The sequence below is a fragment of the Narcine bancroftii genome, chromosome 10, assembly GCF_036971445.1.
Source record: "Narcine bancroftii isolate sNarBan1 chromosome 10, sNarBan1.hap1, whole genome shotgun sequence".
Lineage (NCBI taxonomy): Eukaryota > Metazoa > Chordata > Chondrichthyes > Torpediniformes > Narcinidae > Narcine > Narcine bancroftii.
Window position 1 is genome coordinate 57,253,952 of NC_091478.1, and position 27,877 is coordinate 57,281,828.

A 27,877-nucleotide genomic window follows, 5' to 3' on the forward strand; every position below is an offset into this window, starting at 1 on the left:
GAATGTGTGGATAATGGCAATGGAACTAACTCCTTGAGCAGCGAAAGGGATGTAGGAGTACACCACCCATTCCTATCAATGTGTCACAACTCAATCTTCAATTCTTCTTCCTCTCCCCCTCCCCCCTTGCAGGTGGCTGGAGCGACACACCGCCCATCGCGTACGAACACGGGGGAGCAGTGCTGGGTGTGGCCATCCTAGTGGACAAGCGGAGACCCATCGGTGCCAAAGTGCGCCGCATCACGGAGCCTGAGCTGCGGCTCGTGCTGAGCGGTGGAGGCGGGGAGCAGGGAATGGGTGTGGAGGTCACATGCCAGAGCCTGGACCAGCTGAAGGACTACTGTCAGCCCCATGCACCAGGTACTACTTCAAACCCCTACTCTGCACCGCATTGCCTAATGAGACCAAGTAGCTTCAGTCATGTGGTATTGCCCACTCTTAATCACCCTTTGGAAAGGTGGGGTAGATGCTCCCTCAGCATTGCTGGGAGAGAGCTCCAGAATGTTGTCCCAGCAGAGAAGAAGCAACGATCCTTCGAACTGTGCAACACGGTAGTGGCCTGTTTCACCTGCTGCCCCTATCCCTTGGCTGTCGACATCAAAGTTTTCAAAAGCATTGCTGCATTCCTGCAGTGAATTTTGCAGCTATGTTCCCTGAAGCTGTGGTGTGTTGAGTCGGTCAAGCAAATGTTCAGGTCTGAATACCAATAAAACAGGCTGCCTTGTCTTGTGGCTTGTTGCATTTGGGTAATACATGACTGTGCTGGTGCCTTGCAGATGAGGGTGAATGCTGTGCAGCATCACAAGGTGTATCACACCTGTTGTGTACCCCCAGCATATGACCTGGTGTAATGGAGTCCATAAGACCATAAGGCATGGGAGAAAAAATATGCATTTGGGCATGCATACATACATACATACAGCTTGGTAATGGGCCATTTTGGTCCACAAGTCCATGCTGCCCAATTTACAGCACATTAACCTGAACAGTGGGAGGAAACCAGAGCTGCCAGAAAAAATCCACACAGACACGGGGAGAACGTACAAACTCCTTACAGGAAGTGTAGGATTCAAACCCTGGGCCGGACCCAATTGCTGGTGCTGTAAAGGTGTTGCACTAACCACTCCGCCAACCGTGCTGCCCATTGAGTTTGCCATTTAATCATGAGATGATCCAATCTCCCACTCAGCGCCACTCCTCACCTTCTCCCCATAACCTTTGATGCCCTGGCTAATCAAATACCTTAATTGCACTCAATGGCCTGGCCTGCACTAGTGCCTGTGACAAAAAATTCCACAGATTCACCTTCCTCTGGCGAAAGAAATTCCTCTCTATTCTTAGAGGACTCCCTTCCATCCTGAACACCACTATCTGTATATTTAACTGTCTGGACACACCCCTTGGCTGATTGTACCTGTGGCCCAACCCACAGGCTCCTGAATAAAGGTGACTGTCCCACAGCCCCCTCCGCAGTTCAGTACAATCAACCAGCGTGGACTTGGCTCCACTCTATTGCAAGTAAAAGCCTATCGGTTTTACATAACTTCTAGTCTTTTGGATCTATCGATAGTGCATCAATTTTATTAGCAATTGATTTTGATAATGGAGCAGATTCTAAAACCAGAGAAGTTGGAAATCAGCCCTCAATCACCTGAAGCTTCCAACAACTTCGAGCTGCGCTGCTTCGAGGTGTTCCTGCAAGTATCTTCTACTATTGTTCGATCAGAGAACAAGCTATAGGTACTACATTCCCAGTTCAGGCCCCTGGTATACTCAATGATCAGGGACGCTGAGTCGAACCAAGAGGCAATGGACATCCTGAAAGGCCAGTACCTGAGGAAGATAAACAAGGTCTATGCAAGACACCTCCTGGCTACTGGAAAACAGCGACCTGGGGAATCGAGCGCTGCGTACCTCCAGACCCTACGAACTCTCAGACAGGCCTGCGACAGCAAGGCCATGACAGCCTCAGTGAACATGGAGGACCTGATCAGAGACGCTTATGTAACAGACATCAGATCCAACTACATCCGGCAGAGACTGTTGGAGCATGGTGAGCTCAACTTATGGAGGGCAGTCAAACTGGTGGGCACACCAGAGGTGGCCCTCCAGAATATGGAGACCTACTCGGCCAACAATGCGGCCACCTTATGGATGCCCCGGGCACCACCATCTTGGGACGTGGGAGGGTTGCAACACTGTGGAAAGCAGCCACCACCATGTCCTGTCAATGATTCAACCATGGCCGCTGTACTCTGTGAACACCTAAAACTGGTACCACCACATCCCACCAGCGACTTGACCATGGTCGCTGTACTTTGTGAGCACCTAAAACCGGTATCACCACGTCCCGCCAGCAAGCCTCTCAGTTAATTGACAATTGTAGGACTTATATTGGAAATAGAACGTTTAATTGCCCAGGAAAAAGTGCTTGGTCTCACCATATATGTGTCATATGTTTAACCAATTTAAACTAATCCTACCACAATGTTTTTATCCCTCCATCTCCTGTTCATGTACCTGCCTGTTCATGTACATGCCTGTTCATGTACCTGTCTAAATGCCCCCTAAACAATTCTGTAGCATCTGCATCTACCACCTCCCCAGGCGCCCACCACTCCCTGTACAAAAAAAAAACTTTCCTCGTAAATCTCCTTTAAACTCTCCTCCTCTGTACCCTCTGGCATTTGATTTTTCATGCAGGGAAAGAGACTATGTCTCTCGTAATTTTATATTTTGGGAATGTTGAACTTCCAACTGAGAAATATTCCATTGACAGGAGCTTTGTTGAAGACTGCCTTCATCTGCACAGAAATCATCCAGTATCCCTCCCAGGTATCTCTGCGGGATCAACTGATGGCAAGGTTTGGCGGAGGATTTGAGCTCCACACCTGGTCCAGTCTGCCCCATGGATCTGGCATGGGTGAGTAGTCGTGAGACAAGCACGGGACAAGGCGCAGTATTAGTTCTCGGATGGGTCCCAGCTATGCCTGCCATTTGGTTGGATGTTTTCTTAATTTTAATTTAGAGCAATGATTCTCAACCTTTTTTTCCCACTCACAAACCAACTAAAGTAATCTCTAACTAACTACAAAGCACCTATGATGTAGGATACCATAGGTGCTCTGTGCTTAGTAAGGGATTACTTAAGGTGGTATGTGAGTGGAAAAAAAAGGTGAAGAACCACTGATTTAGAGATACAATCTCATACCGCACAAATGTAACCAATTAACGTACAAACCTCATGGTTTTTTTTTGAAGGGTGGGAGGAAACCGGACTACCTGGGGAAAAGCCACACAGACATGGGGAGAGCACACGAACTCCTTACAGACAGTGGTGGATTTGAACACAGGTTGCTGGCACCGTAATAGCGTTGTGCTAACCTCTACGCTGACAATGCTGCCCTGATATGTGGAGCCATCCATGCTGTGAGCCTATATAAGCAAGGTGTCTCAACTCTTCCTCCACTATATTAATGACAACTTTGATGCTGACCCCTGCACCCATGATGAGCTCGTCAACTTTATCCACTTTGCTCACCCCCGGTCTCAAATTCACTTGGTCAACCTCTGGCAACACTCTTCCCTTTCTCGATCTCTCTGTCTCCATCTCAGGTGACAAACTAACCAGAGACATCTTCTTTAACTTGAGCCCAATATCTGTAGATTTTCTAGTTGAACTCCATAGGACAAATTGAGTTTACATTTATGTCAGAAGTTCAGTTTTCTTCCCTTCCCATATTCCCACTGATCTGCTGAAACTCTGTCACACTTTTCAGTCTATTGTTCTGAAGCTTGGGCCCTGTATAACTTGAAATTTAATTGGAGTAAAAAAAGTTCATTTGATAAACTTGTTTTAAATTGATCTTACCTTAAAATTAGGATTCATTACCCTTCTCTCATTCTTCAGAATATCTGATCTCCATCTCTCTTTCCTTCATTACAATATTGAACTGGCATCACAAAGGATCCCATCAGCCTGGTCCCAATCACTTCTCGCTGCTTTCTTTGAGTAGAAGACACAAAAGCCTGAAGTCCAGAACAGTTTCTCAAAGCAGTTTTTTTCCAATGGCTGTCAGGCTCTTGCACCTCCCCAAACCACCATAACCCTAAACCTAAGCTACTCTGGAACCATCAAAAATATGTCTGTAATTTTTTTTAAATTTCAAGATACAACACAGTACAGACCCTTCCAGCCCATGCTGCCCAAAAACACCCATGTGGTCAATTGACCTACCAATCCCGTGTATCTATGAATTGTGGGAGGAAACAGGAGTTCCTGGAGGAAACCTGTGCAGTCACGGGAGAACGTACAAGCTCGTTACAGAGAGTGGTGGATTCGGGCCTGTGAGAAATGGATCGGAGATCCATGCCCAGGACCATAACAGAGGCAGAGAAGATAACTGGTGTCTCCCAAACACTTCCCCCCCCCCCCCCCCACCCCACCCCATCAACATGATCTACCAGGATCGTTGTCTGAAGAAGGCACGCAAAATCTCTGAGGAGCCCTTCCACGCGACATCTTTCTGCTGCTCCCATCGGGAAAGAGATACAGGAGTATCAGAGCCAGCACCACCAGGTTGAGGAACAGCTTCTTCCCACGGACAATGAGAATGCTGAACGACCAGAGGAACTGCTCACACTAACTATCCGAGACTCTCATATTCATGAAATAGCAGGCATTTATTTATTTGTATAGATGAATACTTGTCCTGCATATGTATTGTCTGAGTGTGTTGTGTCTGGTTGTCTGTCTGCGAGTTTTGCCCCAAGGACTGGAGAACTCTCTTTTGTCAGATTGGACTTGTACAATCAGATGTCAATAAACTTGATTGTACTTGACTTTGTTCCCCTGTATTCACCTGCCAGCTGGTGATCCTCTGCCCACCCATTTATTCCATCTTTTCCCCTCTTTCTTGCCAGACCTGATGAAGCCCTTTGAAAAATTGATTGCCTTTTGCCTTCTGTGGATGCTGCCTAATTGTAATGTTGAGAAGAACCTTGAAGAAGGGTTCAGGTCTGAAATGTTGGTTATATATCTGCCTCCTCTAAACGCAGTGGGACCTGCTGAGCTCCTGCAGCACTTCTTGTGTTTTTACTGTTGTTAAACTGGACTGTTTCCTGTTTGATCTTAGGTACAAGTAGCATCCTGGCAGGCGCAGTGGTGGCAGCCCTGATCTCAGCAGCGGGAAAATCCTGTGATACCGCATCCCTTATCCATGTTGTGCTTCACCTGGAGCAGATACTGACAACAGGTAATTAGTTGACAACTCTCTGGTAAATAGAGGGACTGGGGCCGATTCTTGTAGTGAACCAATTGGGAGATTATACTCCAGAGTGTTGTGGGGCAACATAACAAATTTTCCAAACCAAAAAGACTGCAGTCGGTGGGAAAGTGGGGAGGTCTTTGTTTCTTTGTCACATTATACCTTGTGCAGTGAGAAGGGTTCTTGTGCAAGCAGTGTAAAAGGTTTCCATAGCTTTATAAAGTAGAAGAGACTCTTTACAGAGGGTAGAGTTAGAGTGAAAAATAGATAGTAAAGCAAAGGGAAGAAGGGAAGCGTCTGTTGTTTTGTAATGATTCTAAAACTTCTGGTACCTGTCTGGGAATTTCCTGACGGCCACAGACATTTAACTCTTTAATTGCTTGGTTTTAAACATATATTTTCAAGTCAAGTTTATTGTCATCTGATTGTACACGTACAACCCTACAAAACAGCGTTCTCTGGTCCTCAAGTGCAAAACATTCAGATACACAACCAGACATAACGCACATACAGACAAATAAAAGGTCAAGTATTTCATCTATACAAATAAATAAATATCGTTTCATGAATGTGAGAGTCTCGGATAGTTTTTGTGAACAGTTCCTTTGGTCGTTCAGCAGTCTCACTGCCCATGGGAGGAAGCTGTTCCTCAGCCTGGTGGTGCTGGCTCTGAGACTCTGATATATTGTGACCTATGAATTGGGTTCCTTCCAAATCAGTGGGGTTGCACAAGAGGCTGAGTGCATTGTGGACTGGAAGGATAAGGACTATCCCCCTGGAAGAATGTCTAGCAGCTGATCTACACTCATCTTGCTGTGTCACTGTGGGTGCTGCCTTGCTACATTATCATCAGTAATGCCCCGCGGCACACCCTGCAGTGGTTGAAGACCTGGATATCATTAACTCTCCTTCCCTCCTTCAGGTGGAGGCTGGCAGGATCAAGTCGGAGGCCTGGTGCCCGGGGTCAAGATCGGCCGGTCCAGGGCCCAGTTGCCCCTAAGAGTGGAGGTTGAGCGCATCCCTGTGGCAGATGGGTTTATGAAGACCCTGAGTGAGCATCTGCTTCTGGTGTACACGGGAAAGACACGGCTGGCCCGCAATCTTCTGCAGGTAATCACCACTCCACGTCCCTCACCAATCAGGCAGAGGACTGGGGCTTCCTCTCCTTCTCAGGTGAAATCACTGGGGAGCCCACCCTCATACAGTCCTCATCAGAGTTATGCAGTCAAGAAACAAGCCCTTTGGCCCAAAATGTCAGTCTTAACCATGGAGTACACCAACAAGCTGAGAAACTCAGCAGGTTGCACAGCATCCAGAGGAAGTAAAGGGTAACCAACATTTCAGCCTTGGGCCGTTTGTCACGTACCTTTCCGAGTTTCCACAGCATGCTTGTGAATTGCACTTGAGCTCAGCATCTGCATACTTCCCTGCCTAACAATAATGCCAAGCATCAAGCCTGTCCTTACTATCCCACCTGCCTGCTTTAGCCCCATGACTCTGTGCCCTGCTCATTCAAATACCTGTTCAGTTACCTCTTAAATATTGTTCCTGTTCCTTCCTCCACCACCACCTCTGGCAGCTCATTCCAGACACCAACTACTCTGAATAAGAAATATTTATGCATCAAATTCCCTTTAAACCTTCTCCCTCTCACCTTAACCTACCACAGGAAACCGAGTATCTACCCAATCTATGCCTCTCATAACTTGACAAACCTCTACCACATTAACTCTGCCTTCGCTCAGGGAAGACCTAGCTTATCTACTGTCACCAAGCCCGCCGATCTCTGTGGCAAACACAGCTTAACGTTGTCCTCCCTGCAATGTGATGAACATGAGGAATCGAGGGGGAGGGCTAAACAGGGATCGGGCTGACAGGGCACTCTGGAGTGTTGTATCCAGATATGCGTGCTACACTGTAAAAAGAGAGACTTGGAGATGTGGTACCTTAGGACGCGAACAGATTTACTAATGGCAATACGATGGACAAGTCACTTCATTGGATGGGCTGGAAAAGGTGTTGTGTTTCTCCTTGCGGAGGACGAGGTTGAGGTAAAAGCTGATGGAGGTATTTAAATTATGAAGGATGTAGAAAGAATTGTAAGGGCAGATGATCCATTGGTGGAAAGGTCAAGAAGCAAGGCCATGTAATGAGGTTGATTGGCAAAAGAATGAAAAGCAAGAAAAAGTCAGGGCAGGGATGTCCTGGAGTGAGGAGGCAACTGGAGAGGGTTAGGGTATGGGATGTGTTGGAGTGAGGAGGCATCTAGAGAAGGTCAAGGTTTGGGATGTGCTGGATGTGGAGGCAGCTGGAGAAGGGCAGGGTCTGGCATGTGCTGGAGTGAGGAGGCAACTGGAGGTCAGGGACTGGTTTGTGTTGGAGTGAGGAGGCAGCTGGAGAAGGTCAGGGTCTGGGTTGTGCTGGATGAGGAGGATCTAGAGAAGGTCAGGGTCTGGGATGTGCTGGATGAGGAGGCAGCTGGAGAAGGTCAGGGTCTGGGATAAAGAGGCAGGTGGAGAAGGTCCGGGTCTGGGATGCGCTGGAGTGAGGAGGCCTCTAGAAAAGGTCAGTGTCTGGGATGTGCTGGATGAGGAGGCAGATGCAGAATGTCAGGGTCTGGGATGTGCTGGAGTGAGTAGGCAGTTGGAGAAGGTCAGGGTCTGGGATGTCCTAGGGTACGGAGGCAGCAGGAGATGGTCAGGGTCTGGGATGTGCTAGGGTATGGAGGCAGCTGGAAATGGTCATGGTCTGGGATGTGCTAGGGTATCGAGGCAGCTGGAAAGGTCAGTGTCTGGGATGTGCTGGATGAGGAGGCAGATGCAGAATGTCAGGGTCTGGGATGTGCTGGATGAAGAGGCAGATGGAGAAGGTCAGAGTCTGGGATGTGCTGGACGAGGAGGCATCTAGAGGAGGTCAGGGTCTGAGATGTGCTGGATGAGGAGGCAGCTGGAGAAAGTCAGGGTCTGGGATGTGCTAGGGTATGGAGGCAGCTGGAAATGGTCATGGTCTGGGATGAGCTAGGTAACGGAGGCAGCTGGAGAAGGTCAGCATCTGGGATGTGCTGGAGTGAGGAGAGAGCTGGAGAAGGTCAAGGACTGGGATGTGCTGGCTGAGGAGGCAGCTGGAGAAGGTTCAGGTCTTGGATGCGCTGGAGTGGGGAGGCAGCTGGAGGAAGTCAGTGTCTAGGATGTGTTGGAGTGAATTGGCAGGTGGATAAGATCCGGGTCAGGGATGCGCTGGAGTGAGGAGTCCTCTAGAAAAGGTCATGGTCTGGGATTTTCAGGAGTGAATTGGAAGATGGAGAAGGTCAGGGTCTTGGATGTGCTGGATGTGGAGGCACATGGAGAAGGTCAGGATCTGGGATGTGCTGGATGTGTAGGCAGATGGCGAAGGTCATGGTCTGGGATGTGCTTGAGTTAGGAGGCAACTGGAGAGTTCAGTGTCTGGGATGTGCTGGAGTGAAGAGGCAGGTGGAGAAGGTCCGGGTCTGGTATGCGCTGGTGTGAGGAGGTATCTAAAGAAGGTCTTGGTCTGGGATTTTCTGGAGTGAGGTGGCAGATGGAGAAGTTCAGTGTCTGGGATGTGCTGAAGTGAGGAGGCCGCAGGAGAAGGTCTGGGTCTGGGATGTGCTGGAGTGAGGAGGCATCTAGAGAAGGTCATGATCTGGGATTTTCTGGAGTGAGGTGGCAGATGGAGAAGGTCAGTGTCTGGGATGTGCTGGATGAGGAGGCAGATGCAGAAGGTCAGGGTCTGGGATGTGCTTGAATTAGGAGGCATCTGTGGAAGGTCAGGCTCTGGGATCTCCTGGATGAAGAGGCAGCTGGAGAAGGTTAGAGTCTGGGATGTGCTGGATGAGGAGGCAGCTGGAGAATGTCAGGGTCTGGGATGTGCTGGATGAGGAGGCAGATGGAGAAATTCAGGGTCTTGGATGTGCTTGATGAGGAGGCAGATGGAGAAGGTCAAGGTCCAGGATGTGCTGGATGAAGTGGCTGCTGGAGAAGGTCAGAGTCTGGGATGTGGTCAAGTGAGGGGGTAGCTGGAGAAGGTCAACGTCTGGTATGTGCTGGATTGAGGAGGCAGCTGACGAAGGTTAGGGTCTGGGATGTGCTGGATTAAGAGGCAGATGCAGAAGGTCAGGGTCTGGGATGTGCTCGAATTAGGAGGCATCTTGGAAGATCAGCGTCTGGGATCTCCTGGATGAAGAGGCAGCTGGAGAAGGTCAGAGTCTGGGATGTGCTGGATGAGGAGGCAGATGGAGAAGGTCAGAATCTTGGATGTGCTGGATGAGGAGGTAGATGGAGATGTTAAGGGTCTGGGTTATGATGGATTTGGACGCAGCTGGAGGAGGTCCAGGTCTGGGATGCGCTAGTGTGAGGAGGCATCTAGAGAAGGTCTTGGTCTGGGATTTTCTGGAGTGAGGTGGCGGATGGAGAAGGTCAGTGTCTGGGATGTGCTGAAGTGAGGAGGCCGCTGGAGAAGGTCCGGGTCTGGGATGTGCTGGAGTGAGGAGGCAGCTGGAGGAGGTCCAGGTCTGGGATGCACTGGAGTGGGGAAGCAGCTGTAGGAAGTCAGTGTCTAGGATGTGCTGGAGTGAATTGGCAGGTGGATAAGATCCGGGTCAGGGATGCGCTGGAGTGAGGAGGCCTCTAGAGAAGGTCATGGTCTGGGATTTTCAGGAGTGAATTGGAAGATGGAGAAGGTCAGGGTCTTGGATGTGCTGGATGTGGAGGCACATGGAGAAGGTCAGGATCTGGGATGTGCTGGATGTGTAGGCAGATAGCGAAGGTCATGGTCTGGGATGTGCTTGAGTTAGGAGGCAACTGGAGAGTTCAGTGTCTGGGATGTGCTGGAGTGAAGAGGCCGGTGGAGAAGGTCCGGGTCTGGTATGCGCTGGAGTGTGGAGGCATCTAGAGAAGGTCATGGTCTGGGATGTGCTGAATGAGGTGGCAGATGGAGAAGGTCAGGGTCTGGGATGTGCTGGAGTGAGGAGGCAGCTGGAGGAGGTCCAGGTCTGGGATGCGCTGGTGTGAGGAGGCATCTAGAGAAGGTCATAATCTGGGATTTTCTGGAGTGAGGTGGCAGATGGAGAAGGTCAGTGTCTGGGATGTGCTGGATGAGGAGGCAGATGCAGAAGGTCAGGGTCTGGGATGTGCTGGATGAGGAGGCAGATGGAGAAGGTCAAGGTCTTGGATGTGCTGGATGAGGAGGCAGATGGAGAAGGTCAAGGTCTAGGATGTGCTGGATGAAGTGGCTGCTGGAGAAGGTCAGAATCTGGGATGTGGTCAAGGGAGGGGGTAGCTGGAGAAGGTCAACGTCTGGTATGTGCTCGAATTAGGAGGCATCTGTGGAAGATCAGGGTCTGGGATCTCCTGGATGAAGGCAGCTGGAGAAGGTCAGAGTCTTGGATGTGCTGGATGAGGAGGTAGATGGAGATGGTAAGGGTCTGGGTTATGATGGATTTGGAGGCAGCTGGAGGAGGTCCAGGTCTGGGATGCGCTGGTGTGAGGAGGCATCTAGAGAAGGTCTTGGTCTGGGATTTTCTGGATGGGGAGGCAGCTGGAGAAGGTCAGGGACTGGGATGTGCTGGATGAGAAGGCAGATGGAGATGGTAAGGGTCTTGGATGTGATGGGTGAGGAGGCAACTGGAGGAGGTCAGAGTCTGGGATGTACTGGAGTGAGGAGGCATCTATAGAAGGTCAGGTTCTGGGATGTGCTGGATGAGGAGGCGGCTAGAGAAGGTCAGAGTCTGAGATGTGCTGCCGTGAGGAGGCAGTTGGAGAAGGTCTTGGTCTGGCATGTGCTGTAGTGAGGAGGCAGCTAGTGAAGGTCAGAGTCTGGGATGTGCTGGAGTGAGGAGGCAGCTGGAGAAGGTCTGGGTCTGGGATGTGCTGCAGTGAGGAGGCATCTAGAGAAGGTCAAGCTCTGGGATGTGCTGTAGTTAGGAGGTAGTTGGAAAATGTCAGGGTCAGGGATGTGCTAGGGTACAGAGGCAGCTGGAGAAAGTCAGGGTCTGGGGTATTCTGGAGTGAGGAGGCATCTTTAAATGTGTTTGAAAGGAAAGAGAATGGGGAGTTAGGAGTAACTAGATTACACTCTCATAAAGACAGTACAGATTCAAAAGGCAAAATGGCCCACTTGAACACTTTTGCTACCTTGGAAGTCTGACACCCTTAGGAGCAGAATTTACGTGCTTTTGGAGTCAGACTTCTGTGTTATATGGGGGATTTGATGGGTCAGGATATCAAAGGCAAAAACTAAGCAGTTGATTTAATCGAATTACAGAACATCCGTAGAGGGTGAAAGGTCTCCCTGCCTCCTCCTGTGGTAATTTTGTCTGAAATTTTACTTCAGTAAACATGCCTGCCATCCCATTAACATTCCTTCTGCCATGCAAGTCCACTATGACCCAATCACTGAGGTTGCTAACATTATTTCATTGGGAGGACACATGCTCAATCCAACATCAAAGCCATGCTGATTTGGAGCAGAAACCAAGAAAAAAGATTAATGAGTATTCGGAATTCACTCCCACAAATATTGCTTGGTTCCTGAAATGTTCAAGATTTGGGTTCAGATCGACTGTGATCTTATGGAATAGGAGCAAAAGCTCAAGTGGTTGAATGGTCTCCTGCACCCGTGTTCAACTGGGATACTTTTCTTGAAAAAGCGATACTGTGAGGATCCAATTCTCACTGACAAGGTGTCATTAACAGAGGCCACTGAAACCGGGCAGCACAGTTAACGTATCGATTAATGCGACACTGTTACAGTGGCCAGAACCAAGGTTCAAATCCTGCGGTGTCTGTAAGGACTTTGTAAGTGGGTTTTTTTTGGGTGCTCCTGCTTCTTCCCACTGTCCAAAAATGTACCGGGGAGGTGGGGGGGCCGTGCCACATGATGAGGGCACCGTTAGACTGTGAAGCCCTTCTCTCTCTGAAAAGGTTTTTTTTTAAAAAGAGTTGAAGAAGTTAAAAGAAACAGAAGGAAAAGTTGTTGGAAGATCAGATAAATAATACAAGGTATCACCAAAGAAAGGAAAAAAACAGTTGTAACAGCACAAGAGACAGATAAGGAAGGGAGGCCTACCTTGAAGAAGGATCCTGGAGCTGTCCTGAAGGTAGGAGCCCGTGGAGATAAGCCTGGATCTGGGGAGACCTTGGACATTGCTGTACTGGGACCCAGGTGCAAATGTTAGAGGCTTATGGTTAGTATATGCAGTAAAATGCCTCGCGAAAATATCTGAAATGTTTGCTGGCCAGATAAAACGCTAACAACTCCCAGTTGAAAACGCTGTACTTTAATTTAGGCGGGTATAGGTGGCAGCAGAAAAATGGCGGGGGTTGCCAGTGACTGCTGATTTTCTGTTCTAGGACCGTCCCCACGGCGATGTCTGACGTGAGCATATGCGGGGCGTGCGAATGGGGGTGGACCAACATGGCTACCTTTGAAAGCGCCTCTTTTGCGTTGTCAAATACTTCTGTGGCCTTTGTAGTCCAGAGCAGTTTTTTAGGTTTGTCGGTGAGGATGTGGAGCAGGGCCTCATGATCCTGGCAGCTGCTGGGATGAATCTGTTATAAGAGTTAACCATTCCCAGGAATTATTGTAACCCTTTAACTGCAGTGGGCTTTAGGAAGGCTCGAAAGGCTTAAACTTTGTCTGGAAACGGGGTTGAGCCTGAATTCGAAATCCTGTGTCCCAAATAGTCAATTGTGTGTTTGCCAAATGCACACTTCTCAAGGTTGATAGAAAGGCCGAAATCCCGAAGTCTCTGGAACAATTGTCGTAGGTGTTGTCTGTGCTCCTGTGTTGACTCACTGGCCATTAAGATGTCATTGAGGTAGATGAAAAGGAAAGGCAAGGCTTTCATTACAGCGTCCATTAAATCTTGGAATGTCTGAGCCGCTTCCTTAAGGCCTAAAGGCATCCTCAGAAACTCAAATAGACTAAATGGAGTAATAATGGCCGTTTTAGGGATGTCCTCTGGGTGAACAGGGATTTGGTGATAACCTTTTACTAAGTCTATCTTCGAGATGATACATATGCCATGGAGGTCAGTGGCGAAATCTTGAATGTGTGGTATTGGACACCCATCCGGCACAGTTGCGCCGTTGAGGCGTCGGTAATCTCCACAAGGTCTTAGGTCACCGGATACTTTGGGCACCATATGGAGGCGATGCCCAAGGACTATCGGACCTTCGGATGATGCCTAGTTCCCCCGTGGTTTTGAACTCTTTTTTGGCCTGTAGTAGCCGGTCAGGGGGAAGTCTGCATGCCTCAATGTAGGGTGGTGGTTAAGTAGTGCTGAACTCCATGATGTGGATAGACTAAATGGAATCTGGTGTAAGTAGTTCAGGAAACTCTGCTATTAAGTTTGCAAAATCATCGGCGGCGTGTGTTTGGACACACAGCAGTGTTGCCAGCCGATGGCCTGAAGGAAGTGGGCATGTGTGGAATGTGGTGGCATAGACCAAACAGTGCCCTCTCACCCCTCTCACGTCTACCAACAAGTCATGTGCCCTCAGGAAGTCCGCTCCAAAAAATGGACTGTCCTATGCCTGCTACCATGAAAGTCCAGCGGTAAGGTGTGTCACCTAATACCAGTTGTATCAACTGCTAATCGAAGTGCCATTAGCGGCCCATGAGTCAGCTTGAGGCACTCGAGATTCCAACTTGTAAGAAGATGGCAGGAAGATACTGAGCTGAGCTCCAGTGTCGAATAGCAGTTTGCATCCAGTGGCATATAACAGGCTTGTCTGGTCGTCAATTGCTGAGGCCATCAGTGGTGGTCAGCATTATCATTTCCTTGGGAGTTAACCATGTAACTTCACGGTGGCACACTTTCTGTGGTAGAAACACCACTCGCTGATCTCCAATGGCTTTTTCTTTCTTGGTAGCTTATGAAGTGCCATAGAACTGGCGGTTGCATTGACTTGACTGTCCAAGGTGACCTGTTGAAACTTTGCCACAGGAGGCTGCAGTCTCCTGTGAAGACTGTCTGCCTTCTTCGCCACTTCCCTTGGTTTGGAGAAGTCAGCAGAAGAGAGCAGCAGGGCGATGTCGTGAGGGAGCAGTTCCAAGAAGGCTGCCTTGAATATTAAACAGGTAAAGTGGCTGTCTGCTAACGCAAGCATTTCATTCATCAGTTCTGATGGCCTCTGTCCCCCAAATAATCGAGGGGACATGAGGAGGTCTGCCTTAAAAGCTCTGTATTGATCCTTCTCGGGTGGGTTGTTGATAAAATCGTCTACTTTGGCAGCAGAATCTTCATCTAATGAGTTGACTGAGCCACTTCCTGCTGGAACCAGAAGGTGGGCAGTTTCACAGCCACCACGTGCAGCGCAGTAGTGGCATCCATTCTGCAGGCTTTCTCACTATGTTTCACTGTTGGGACTCGAAAGACATTGAGCACCCATCAGGGTCATTCATTTAGTGGGACTAACTGCAGAGCTCAAGAAACACAGCTACCAGAGAAGAGTCAACTACCAACTGGTTTTTATTTTAAACAACCACGCACCTCATAAAGGGGAATAATGTCAGGGGACCTCATAAAGGGGTGTGATGTCAGCGCCTTATAAAGGGGAGTGATGTCAGGGGGCTTCATAAAGGGGAGTGAAGTCAGGAGGCCACTTAAAGGGGAGTGAAGTTAATGTGCTGCAGAGCATTGTCTCTCTGGCAACGTGCCAGCAGGGAAGCAACACACTCCATCAACCCATGTGGATATGCAAACTCAAGCTTTTCCTGGGCAAAGAAGACGAGCCCGTACCATTCTGTGCCAGCCACTCAGCCCGCCACTACTTTATTTTTTATCACCTGGCCTATCCAGTTTAAGATCCAAAATAAAATTAAGATCTCTCCATAATATGATTTTTCCCTTAGCATTTGATAATTGCGTAAAACTATCTTGTACAAATTTACCATCATCTACGTTAGGTGTGTATACACTCATTAATGTCTATTGTTCTGAATAAATCTGACAATTAAAATAACATTATCTTCCTCCTGTATCTCCAGTTGTGTCCAGTATTTTCACTGGTAAATTTTTATTTATCAATATTGCTGCAACTCTAGCTTTTGAATTAAATGAAGATGCCAATACAGTTCCTACCCAATCTCTTCTTAATTTTCTGTCAAATGTGTTTCTTGTAAAAAGTCAATGTCTAAAACTAATAAAATTCAGTTTTCCAGCCATCAGATCTCTTTACTAAATCTACTAACTATCCATCCCTCTCATTTTTATAACACTAATAATATATTTATTAATATTCTTGATATATTTAGGTGTATTGATAAAAGAAAAGAAACCAGAAAAAGATACCCCCCCCCCCTCACCAAGGCGTACATTACTAAAATTACATTTTTAAAACCCTGATCAATACGAGTTGCGGTCGAAACCACACCAGCTCTCATGATTCCATAGAAGTTAGTCCTTTACTCCCAACTAACTCTCTTGAATTACTGTACTAAACCTTGTTCTCTGCACTTTTCTTGGAGCTGTCTGAGGGCAAAGACCATGTCAGTAGTTCCTCTGTTTGCACGAAAGCCGCACTGTGATTCTGGGAGAATATTCTCGGTGACACTAGGTATTATTCTATTTACATCCGGTACCGCACGGATGGCAGTCTCTTCAATCTGAGGCGCCTGCAAGCTCACACCAAGACACAAGAGAAACTTGTCCGTGAACTACTCTTTGCAGACAATGCCGCTTTAGTTGCCCATTCAGAGCCAGCTCTTCAGCGCTTGACGTCCTGTTTTGCGGAAACTGCCAAAATGTTTGGCCTGGAAGTCAGCCTGAAGAAAACTGAGGTCCTCCATCAGCCAGCTCCCCACCATGACTACCACATCTCCATCGGGCACACAAAACTCAAAACGGTCAACCAGTTTACCTATCTCGGCTGCACCATTTCATCAGATGCAAGGATCGACAACGAGATAGACAACAGACTCGCCAAGGCAAATACCGCCTTTGGAAGACTACATAAAAGAGTCTGCAAAAACAACCAACTGAAAAACCTCACAAAGATAAGCGTATACAGAGCCATTGTCATACCCACACTCCTGTTCGGTTCCGAATCATGGGTCCTCTACCGGCATCACCTACGGCCTCCTAGAACGCTTCCACCAGCGTTGTCTCCGCTCCATCCTCAACATTCATTGGAGCGCTTTCATCCCTAACGTCGAAGTACTCGAGATGGCAGAGGTCGACAGCATCGAGTCCACGCTGCTGAAGATCCAGCTGCGCTGGGTGGGTCACGTCTCCAGAATGGAGGACCATCGCCTTCCCAAGATCGTGTTATATGGCGAGCTCTCCACTGGCCACCATGACAGAGGTACACCAAAGAAAAGGTACAAGGACTGCCTAAAGAAATCTCTTGGTGCCTGCCACATTGACCACTGCCAGTGGGCTGATACCGCCTCAAACCGTGCATCTTGGCGCCTCACAGTTTGGCGGGCAGCAACCTCCTTTGAAGAAGACCGCAGAGCCCACCTCACTGACAAAAGGCAAATAAGGAAAAACCCAACACCCAACCCCAACCAACCAATTTTCCCCTGCAACCGCTGCAACCGTGTCTGCCTGTCCCGCATCGGACTTGTCAGCCACCAACGAGCCTGCAGCTGACGTGGACATTTTACCCCCTCCATAAATCTTCGTCCACGAAGCCAAGCCAAAGAAAGAGATCGATATAATCTTTACCATTTACAAATTTTTACTTATAGATCCTTCAGGTTAAAACTTTCTTCCCCAATAATCTCTCACAAAAAAAAAACATTTTAGTATTTCCTTTTTCCCTCTCTGTATTATCAGCTCATTTCAAACATCACCCACTGCTTGTCTCTCTTTCTCAGGAAATGAGTCTGCAAACACCTTTGCCTCATTAGGTGCTTTCAAACCTCGCCCCACTCACAAGGCAGCTTGAAAGGGTCGGACCTGGTCAGTGTCGTCCAAAGTCAATCGGGTCCCTGCCCTACCTTGGCGGTACCAGTTAAACTTACCCAGGACACATTGACCGGCGGCTTGAGCAGCAAGATGGCTGACCCGGTTACTCCTGTGACATCAGCCCTTATGTGTGGACATCACAGGGAAATCCCTGCTGAAGTGTCTGCGATGATCAGGGAGAGAAAGGGGTCACTGCCAGGGTCCAGGGTGGAGAAGAGGGGTTGGTGAGAGGTCACTGCCATGGGGGGAAAGAGGTCAATGTCATGTGGGGGGGACAGAGGGGTCGCTGCCGCAAGGGAGAGAGGAGAGGGGTTCCTGCCGCAGGGGCAGAGGGGTCAGCTGCCATGGGTTGGGTGAGAGTGCAATTGATGGTGGGAGGGAGACTGACAGCTGGTGGAGACTAGTTTGTGTGACGCGCAACGTACCATGTCATTGTGGGGCTGGGATCCCCTTAAATCGCTGAGTTGATGATTTACTGGGGCTGTCCCCCCCTCAGTTTAAAAGATGCTGAAGGCACCTTTGCCCCACTATGGGGTTAGTGAAAGAGATTATTCTTTTTGATATAAAACATATTCACAAATAGATATGTTTTTAATTTCTTCACAACTTCAATCTACAGTGCAAAAGGTTGAATGTCAAGCATGAGTTCTATCGAATCAGTCACCTTTAATTTTATTATAAGAAGAACCAAAAGTTATAGGTGGAGATTAAATACAACATTGCTGAAGACAAAAGAATTTTGCGACTTTATGAGACAACAGATAATTTTTTTCTTGAAACTAACAATGATTCCGTAATATGTAAGTTCACTGGCGACTTCAGGGGTTTCTACGAGGCTCTAAAGGCTGTGTATGGCCCCTCACCCCAAGTCCAAAGCCCGCTGCGCAGCTCAGACGGCAAAGTCCTCCTCAGCGACAAGATCTCCATCCTCAACCGATGGTCAGAACACTTCCAATCTCTTTTCAGTGCCAACCGCTCAGTCCAAGATTCCGCCCTGCTCCAGCTCCCTCAACAGCCCCTAAGGCTAGAGCTGGATGAGGTTCCCACCCTGGATGAGACATAAAAGGCAATCGAACAACTGAAAAGTGGCAAAGCAGCAGGTATGGATGGAATCCCCCCAGAAGTCTGGAAGGCTGGCGGCAAAACTCTGCATGCCAAACTGCATGAGTTTTTCAAGCTTTGTTGGGACCAAGGTAAACTGCCTCAGGATCTTCGTGATGCCACCATCATCACCCTGTACAAAAACAAAGGCGAGAAATCAGACTGCTCAAACTACAAGGGAATCACGTTGCTCTCCATTGCAGGCAAAATCTTCGCTAGGATTCTACTAAATAGAATAATACCTAGTGTCGCCAAGAATATTCTCCCAGAATCACAGTGCGGCTTTCGCGCAAACAGAGGAACTACTGACATGGTCTTTGCCCTCAGACAGCTCCAAGAAAAGTGCAGAGAACAAAACAAAGGACTCTACATCACCTTTGTTGACCTCACCAAAGCCTTCGACACCGTGAGCAGGAAAGGGCTTTGGCAAATACTAGAGCGCATCGGATGTCCCCCAAAGTTCCTCAACATGATTATCCAACTGCACGAAAACCAACAAGGTCGGGTCAGATACAGCAATGAGCTCTCTGAACCCTTCTCCATTAACAATGGCGTGAAGCAAGGCTGTGTTCTCGCACCAACCCTCTTTTCAATCTTCTTCAGCATGATGCTGAACCAAGCCATGAAAGACCCCAACAATGAAGACGCTGTTTACATCCGGTACCGCACAGATGACAGTCTCTTCAATCTGAGGCGCCTGCAAGCTCACACCAAGACACAAGAGAAACTTGTCCGTGAACTACTCTTTGCAGACGATGCCGCTTTAGTTGCCCATTCAGAGCCAGCTCTTCAGCGCTTGACGTCCTGCTTTGCGGAAACTGCCAAAATGTTTGGCCTGGAAGTCAGCCTGAAGAAAACTGAGGTCCTCCATCAGCCAGCTCCCCACCATGATTACCAGCCCCCCCACATCTCCATCGGGCACACAAAACTCAAAACGGTCAACCAGTTTACCTATCTCGGCTGCACCATTTCATCAGATGCAAGGATCGACAATGAGATAGACAACAGACTCGCCAAGGCAAATAGCGCCTTTGGAAGACTACACAAAAGAGTCTGGAAAAACAACCAACTGAAAAACCTCACAAAGATAAGCGTATACAGAGCCGTTGTCATACCCACACTCCTGTTCGGCTCCGAATCATGGGTCCTCTACCGGCACCACCTACCGCTCCTAGAACGCTTCCACCAGCGTTGTCTCCGCTCCATCCTCAACATCCATTGGAGCGCTTACATCCCTAACGTCGAAGTACTCGAGATGGCAGAGGTCGACAGCATCGAGTCCACGCTGCTGAAGATCCAGCTGCGCTGGATGGGTCACGTCTCCAGAATGGAGGACCATCGCCTTCCCAAGATCGTGTTACATGGCGAGCTCTCCACTGGCCACCGTGACAGAGGTGCACCAAAGAAAAGGTACAAGGACTGCCTAAAGAAATCTCTTGGTGCCTGCCACATTGACCACCACCAGTGGGCTGACAACGCCTCAAACCGTGCATCTTGGCGCCTCACAGTTTGGCGGGCAGCAACCTCCTTTGAAGAAGACCGCAGAGCCCACCTCACTGACAAAAGGCAAAGGAGGAAAAACCCAACACCCAACCCCAACCAACCAATTTTCCCCTGCAACCGCTGCAATCGTGTCTGCCTGTCCCGCATCGGACTTGCCAGCCACAAACGAGCCTGCAGCTGACGTGGACTTTTTATCCTCTCCATAAATCTTCGTCCGCGAAGCCAAGCCAAAGAGAGAGAATATGGGGTTCTATGAAAGCTTATCTAAGAGGTCAAATAATAAGTTATACTTCAAAAGTAAAGAAGGAATATATGAAAGAGGTGGATCATTTAAAAAAAGAAATAAAGAAACCAGAGAAGGAAATACAAGTGCAAAAAAAAATGAGGAGGAAAGAATATTGTTAGAATCAAAAAAAATTAAGATTTAATGCAACACAAACTTACAGAATGGAGACATATATAATGAGATCACAACAAAAATATGATGAATTGAGTGAAAGAGTTCATCACGTACCAGCATGGCAATTAAAAACAGCAAGTTTGTAGAACAATAATTGCTACTAAGAAAAATACTGGCCAAGTTATTAATAAAACACAGGAAATAAATGATAATTTAAAGGAATTTTATGCCAAAATTTTTCAATCAGAATCTCTGAAGGATGATAATAAAATAGAAGAATATTTGCGACGTTAAATTGCCTGTGTTGGATGAAGATGAAAATTAGAATTATCTACTACTTTTTCTGAAATAGAAGTTTATGAGACCTAATGTCATTATAGAATAATAAAGCACCAGGTGAAGATGGTTTCCCACCAGAATTTTATAAAGAATTTAAGGAATTATTAGTACCTGAATTAATAAGGGAATTAGACCAAATGAAAGAGGTACATGGCCTACCAGAGTCTTTCAAAAGAGCATTAATAACTAATTCTGAAGAAAGGGAAAGATTGTCTACAACCTTCTTCATATAGTCCTATAACACTACTGAATATGGATTATAAAATTATATCATTATTAGCTAATTGGTTAGCTAAATTTTTACCAAAATTAATAAATATGGATCAAACTGGTTTTATTAAAAATAGAAGAATGGCAGATAATATAGTTAAATTTTTAAGTTTGATAAATGTAGCACAAAATAGGATTCCAGCAGTAGCAGTTGCATTAGATGCAGAGAAAACATTTGATAAATTGGAGTGGGATTTTTTTTGTTTAAAGTACTTAATACATTTGGGGTTCCAAATACTTACAAATAGATAAATATTAAAACCTTTAAGGTCATCTAGACGAGGTTGTCCATTGTCACCCTTTTCTTATTTGCATTAGCAATAGAGCAATTGGTGGAAATAATTAGAAGTGATAAAGAAATTAAGGGATTTGAGATAGGCAATAAAGAGCACAAAATTAGTTTGTTTGTGAACGATGTCATAGTATATTTAACAAGACCAGAAATATCATTGAATAAATTGAATATGAGATTAATAGAATATGGATTAGTATCGGGATAAAGTTAATGTTGATAAAAGTGAGGTGATGCCTATGGTTGATATGGATTATTCACAATGTAAGATTGACAAAATTCAAGTGGCAAAAAGTAGCAATTAAATATTTAGGAATAAAAATTGATAGAAATATAAATAATTTTTTTAAGATAAATTACTCACCATTATTAAAACATATAGAAGAAGATCTGAGAATGTAAAGATCTATCTATATCGTTAATGGGATGGGTGAATTGTATTAAGATGAATATTTTACCAAGAATACAATATTTATTTCAATCATTACTCATTCATGTGCCAGAAAAGTTTTTTTGGAGTTTGATTAAAATTATGTGAGATTTTATTTGGAAAAATAAAATGCCAAGAATTGGTCTTGAAAAATTAAAAGATTACAGAATTTAAAAAAATTATTATAAAGCAGCTCAATTAAGATTTTTGTCCTCCTGTTATCAAAATGGGTAAGAAAACAGCTGGGTTCAGATTGAAATTAATGAAATTGGAGAAACTATTCCAGAACAAACTTTGTTTAAAGGAAAAATGGAAGTACTAATTTTCAAACATATATTGAAAATATGGAATGGGATTCATACGGAGAGAGGGATTAAAAATTATTAATGACCTAAAATGTTCTTAAAACAAAATCAACTTATTCCTTTCACTTTAAATAATTTTTTATTTCATAATTGGTAAAGAAAAGGTATACAGAGGATAAAAGATTTTGTTTTAGGATCTTGCTTTTAAATTTTAAGCGATTAAAAGAAAAATATAATATACAAATACAATTTTTGCATATTATTAACTAAAATCATGTTTAAAAAAGAAATTAGGAACAGATTTGAATCTCCCAAAACAAAGTCAATTTGAATGTATAATTACAAATACATTTATGGTTAAGAAATTTATTACTAATATGTATACAAAATTACAAGAAACTAAAAAAAAGATTTATATATATATATATATATATATCAAAATTATGATGGGAGAACGATTTAAATATGCAAATCCAAGAGAAAATATGGTCAAAATTGTGTCAAGAGGGTGTTACAAATATAGTCAATGCTAGATGTCAAATAGTTCCATATAATTTTCTTCATCAAGTGTTTTCGATGTAACAAGGAAATAGTGACATTTTTACATTCGGTCTTGTCCTGTGTGAAAGTGGAACAACTTTGGAAAGATTTGAGTGTATTGTGTGACAGAGTATTTAGAGGTGGTTTGGGAGGAATTGTTAGAGCAGCTTGCACACACACATTTTAAAACACAGAATATTTGCAAGACTTTGCAGAATGCTTTTTGCAGGAGGCAACAAAGTATTGACAACAGCTTGCCTGGGAGGGTATGTGATCTTTGCAGGCAGAGGAGGATTTTTGCTCTCAGAGAGGAAGGGTGTAAAACAGAGAGAGAGGAGACGGAAATCAGATCAAGAAGGACAAACTTTGAAAGGGTGCCTGGTTGAAGGAGAAGACTGTCAGTGTGAAAGGTGACCTGAAAGAAAGAGGAGCATCTGGAGAACCCTGAAGGGGTAAGTTTTGTCGGCAAGACTGATTGAGAAGGAATCAGTTGTGGATGTCCTGGAAAAGGATTCTCTCTCTGAAAACCAGCAAGAACCCTCCTGAGTGGTAACCATTTGCCTGTTAAGCACCAAAGACTGGTGAACTTTGTTAATGCTAACTTCTGTGCACAGTACAAGAATTGCCTGCAACCAGTGAGATTGAACTGTGATCCAAATAACTTTTCTAATCTTAAATATACATTACACACACTGCGCTTAATATTAGAGGGGGGGGGGGATTAAGTAGTTAGGTTAAGTAAATAGTTTAAGTAATAAGTTAAAGTTTAATTCTGTTTTCTTGTTCAATTATAATTAAAAACTACTTTTTAAGTAAATCTGTGTTGTGGTCCATATCTATTGCTGTTAGTTTTTGGGGTCCTCTGGACTCCATAACAATTATTAGGACAAATTATGAAGATAATGATACAAAAAGATCCAAGAATATTTTTACTTGCGAATATATATGAAGAAGATATAAAACTGAAATTGGATAAATATCAAAAAAATTTTGTAAATGTAGCCATAGCGACAGCAAAGAAATATACAGCAGTAACGTGGAAAACTGAGAATTGGGTAAAAATAGACAGATGGCAGGTTGAAATGCAAAATTGTATACCTTTAAAAAAAATTGCTTATAGTTTAAGGAATCCAATTAGAAACGTTTGTAAAATTTGGGAACCATATATGGATTTTATGACTAAAAGTCCATCCACATCTCCACTTTGCCCGACCATCTCAGTTTGCAATTATAAAAAATAGTCAATGAATACTATATATGTTAGTTATATATGTAGAAGTAGGTGTTCTTTCTTTTTTTCTTTTGGGGGGTTGGGGAGAAAATTAAAAAATCATTGTGTCATTCTGTATGGTTTGTTAAGTTACTGTATAATTGAATTTATTCTTTGTATTGATACAAATGAGAAATAAAAATTTCAAAAAAAATATACCAGGAGAGTTGTAGGTGAATTGCGTGTAATTGGGCGGCTCAGGCACATGGGCCAAAAGGGCAGGTTTATGATCCTGTATGTCTAAATTTAAAATAAATGTAAAAGTTTGATTTAAACCGAGTGTAAAAACCATGAGAGGAATAGATCCGGCTGAACTCAGAGTCTGTTGCTCAGAGCAGGTGAATCGGTAGCCTGAGGGCATAGGTTTAAGGTGAGGGGGGAGAGATTTAAAAGGAACCAGTAACGTTTGTATGGTGGGTTTATGGAACTGGCTGCTGGATGGAGGTGATTAAAGCAGGTACTATTGCAATGTTTAAGAAACAATTGGATGAATATATGGATAAAAAGGGTCTAGTGATATGGACTAAATGAGGCAAGGTGGGACTAGTGTGGTGTGATGGAGGTGGGGGGGAATGATTTTAGGCCACCTGGGTAAGTTGGACCAAAGGGCCTATTTCCATGCTGTATGACTCTAAATGGATGGTGTGAACAACTTTCCATGATGGCTCTGGTTGCTTTGCAGGACGTGTTGAGGAATTGGTACGCCAGGTTGCCCAGCATCGTGCAGAACACAGATGCATTGGTTAGGAATGCTGAGGAATGCATGCAAGCTTTCATCAAAGGTGAGTAAGCTTGGAGCAGAAGGTCCTGAATCAAATTGCTTTGTGTACCCGACGATATTGGATCCACTCTGGGTTATGTGGCTCCACTTTGCTTCATGGTATTATATGGTGTTTTTTTTTTAAACACTAAGTCGTAAAGAAGACAACAGGGGAGTTAGGTTGAGCGAGTGAGTGAGCATATTAAGTAAATGAGGAAAATGTGAAATGTCCATTTTGGAAGGCAACATTTTAAAAAGTATATTATCTACATGATGAAAAATTCCAATGCTGATTAATTTACAAATGGCTACGATATAAGACCAAGTAACGAGGAGAGGAAACTGAATGTTCTTGCTTATTGCTCGGGAAAATTAATGCAAAAGTAATACTTCAGTTTTGATAGGGCATTGGAGAGGCCTCATCTAGAATATTGTTTATTCTATTGACCAATAATTATTGGCCTCCTCATTCAAGCAAGTGGGTTGGAAACCATTCGGAGAGATTGTATTGAATTAGAGTTCTTGTCTTCTGAGGAAAGATCAAAGTCGAGGATTATTTCCATTAGAGTTTAAGAAAGTGAGAAGAGACAACGAAGATCCTGAGAGGGTCTTCACAGTGGACATTGGAAGGATGGCTCCTCTTGTGGGAGAATCCACTTCAGGTCACTAATTCAAAATAACGGGTCTCCCATTTAGGACAGAAATGATCCAGCTCCTTTTTTCTTGAGTCCTTGAATATTTTTAAGACAGATTAAATAAATTATTGATAAACAAAGGGGGTAAAATGTTTACAGAATGTGGAGAAGAGGGTGATACTGATTTAGTCAGAGCAGTCATTGCCTCATTGATCAGGCTTGAGGGGCATCCTCCTGTACTTGAAATTCTTATCCTGCTATTTGTGGGCAGACAGCATCAGCTGCTGTCAGTGCACCGAGGCTCAGATGATGACTGTCCCTGACCCTGAATGTAGGTGCATGTATGTACTGTATCACGTTGGAAGGTGTGCGCATGGTGAAGTGAACCACATTAGAAGGTGTGTGCGTGGTGAACCAAATCACGTTGGAAGGTGTGCACGTTGTGTCTGAACCACATTGGAAGGTGTGCGCTTTGTGTTTGAACCACATTAGAAGATGTGTGCAGTGTGAACTAAACCATGTTGGAAGGTGTCCTCCAGTGAATTGAACGATATTGGAGTCATGGTAAACTGAACCACATTGAAAAATGTGTATGTGGTGAAGTTTACAATATTGGAAGGTGTGTGTGGTGAACTGAACCACATAGGAAGGTGTGTGTGGTGAGCTGAACCACGTTGGAAGGTGTGGGTGTGGTAAGCTGAACCTCATTGGGTGTGGGTGTGGTGAGGTTTAACACGCTGGAAGGTGTGTGTGTGGTGAACTGAACCACTTGGGAAGGTGTGTGTGTGTGTGTTGAACTTAACCACGTTGGAAGGTGTGTGTGGTGAGCTGAACCACGTTGGAAGGTGTGTGTGTGGTGAGCTAAACCACATTGGAAGTTGTGGGTGTGGTGAACTGAACCACATGGAAAGGTGTGGGTGTGGTGAGGTTTAACACGCTGGAAGGTGTGTGTGTGGTGAACTGAACCACGTGGGAAGGTGTGTGTGTGGTGAACTGAACCACGTGGGAAGGAGTGTGTATGGTGAACTGAACCTCGTTGGTAGGTGTGTGCATTGTGAACTGCACCACTTTAAAAGGGATACGTGGTGAAATACCACAGCAGGAGGCCAGCTATTGCTTCCAATGGTCCTAGACTTGGGTGGAGTCTCTGGGTACCAACATCTTTACCTGGGTTTGAGCAACCTCTCTGCAGTTAGAATTTCTTTAACAACCCAACTCCTGGTATCAAGCTTGGCTTCAAGTCAGCAGCTTACGGGATCCAACCTCTGATCCACAGACTTGGCCAGGAAGGTTGTAGTTGATGATGTGTTGCAAGGTGGTAGATGCAGCCTCTCAGAGATGGCAGAGGGGCCCTATCTCTTCTGATAACCACACAAGGCAGGGAAAAACCAAGCTGTTCAGAATTCTTCTGTCCCGAGTAGCAGAACCAAGACATTCACTCTGTTGCTCCCTGTGGGCCTTGCCTTCACATATTTGGCAGCCGTAGCCAATTGTGTGATATCAGCTCAGATGACTCAAGAGTGATGGCTGCTAACTTCAGTTCTTCGTTCGTTCCCAGCTGTTCAGCAGAGGAGGGAAGGCAGTGGAGAGAAAAGCTAAACATGATGAAGAATAATTTGTACATTCGACAGGTGACCTTTCCCAGATCGGGCAGTGCCTGAATACCTACTGGCAGCAGAAGAAATGCATGGCCCCTGGGTGTGAGCCGTTGACAGTCCAAGAGATGATGACCATCCTGCAACCCCACATACACGGGCAGAGCTTGGCTGGGGCAGGAGGTGGAGGCTTCCTTTACCTCCTGACCAAACGACCAAAGCAGAAAGTAGCCATTGAGAGGATACTGAGGGCAAGCAAGGTAAGGTGGTCAGTGGTGAGTTGATGCAGATGTTCTGTGTGAGAACCCAATCTGAGGATGAAATTGGAGGGGAAAGCTGGTACTCCCACACTCACCATCCCTCCTTGCAGGATATATGATTTTGTTCAGTGTTTCACTGCGTTAATGTGTATAATTTTAAAACATCCAGAGCAGGGTTTTGAGTAGTAATTAGCAGAATTCAAATCCGTTGCTAATGTAAGGAGTTTGTATGTTCTCCTCATGTCCACGTGGGTTTCCTCAAGGTGCACCCATTTCCTCTCATTTTCCAAAGTCGTACAAGTCAGTGGGTTAAATTGGTTACATGGATATATTTGAGTGGCTCGGGCACATGGGCCGGTGGGGCCTGTTACCCTGCTGTGTCTCCAAATGAAAATTAAATTAATAAGTAAAAATAAGTAGTAATTGTAGAGCACGTCGAAAGAACCAAAAACTTGTTGATCCAAACCAAGGCTTTTATTAACTAGAAGAGTGGAGCATATCACAAGTAGGTCGACCAGTCCAGAATGGCCTGGTCTGGCTAGGAGCAACCCTTTAAGACCTGTCAGTAGGTGTGGCTACACACTCAGCCAATCACAGTCATCCTAGACTACAATCTATACATATACACATTGGTGCTAGAATCTGTACTATTACATTCACCCCTTCTTTGAGAACTGAGCCCGGGGTGGATGGAGGTTAGGGGCTGTACCGGTCGGGGGCCTGACCATCCGGCATGACCACCATGGTGCCGGGATTGGAGTCACTGGAGTCGTGTTGCCAACAGGCTCGTCGGGTGCGACCACTGCTTCACTTCATTCCCCAACAGCATTCTTGACAGTCTGGCCTGAGCTGGTGGGGTGGTGCTGGTCCCTCTGTTCAAGCACATGACCTGGCGGAGAAGGATTTGAGGGAGGTTGCATTGGAAGCACTGTTGGGCCTGATCCAGCTTGGGCTAGGTCCCATTCCGATACTGTG

General features: G+C 45.7%; 1 protein-coding gene and 1 long non-coding RNA gene across 13 annotated transcripts in view; one reads left to right on the forward strand and one right to left on the reverse strand.

Moving 5' to 3' along the window:
- LOC138744588 (uncharacterized) overlaps positions 1 to 14,741 on the reverse strand; it is a 30,413-nt gene extending 15,672 nt beyond the window's left edge. Inside the window, exons 1-3 of one of the 2 annotated variants that reach the window (XR_011345635.1) lie at positions 12,710 to 14,741; positions 12,354 to 12,438; positions 3,872 to 4,006 (exon numbers count right to left, since the gene is read on the reverse strand). This is a non-coding gene — a long non-coding RNA (uncharacterized lncRNA). The remainder of the gene's footprint in view (positions 1 to 3,871; positions 4,007 to 12,353; positions 12,439 to 12,709) is intronic. The other variant, XR_011345634.1, reaches the window with a different exon arrangement.
- Positions 1 to 27,877, forward strand: part of LOC138744586 (L-fucose kinase) — a 443,124-nt gene that overhangs the window by 399,475 nt on the left and 15,772 nt on the right. For 10 of the 11 annotated variants that reach the window (XM_069900967.1, XM_069900972.1, XM_069900968.1 and 7 more), the window contains 6 exons: positions 133 to 360; positions 2,780 to 2,923; positions 5,136 to 5,255; positions 6,190 to 6,377; positions 24,335 to 24,434; positions 26,679 to 26,902. In XM_069900967.1, coding sequence (XP_069757068.1) covers positions 133 to 360; positions 2,780 to 2,923; positions 5,136 to 5,255; positions 6,190 to 6,377; positions 24,335 to 24,434; positions 26,679 to 26,902 — 1,004 coding nt within the window. Of the gene's footprint in view, positions 1 to 132; positions 361 to 2,779; positions 2,924 to 5,135; positions 5,256 to 6,189; positions 6,378 to 24,334; positions 24,435 to 26,605; positions 26,903 to 27,877 lie in introns of those variants that run through there. The other variant, XM_069900973.1, reaches the window with a different exon arrangement.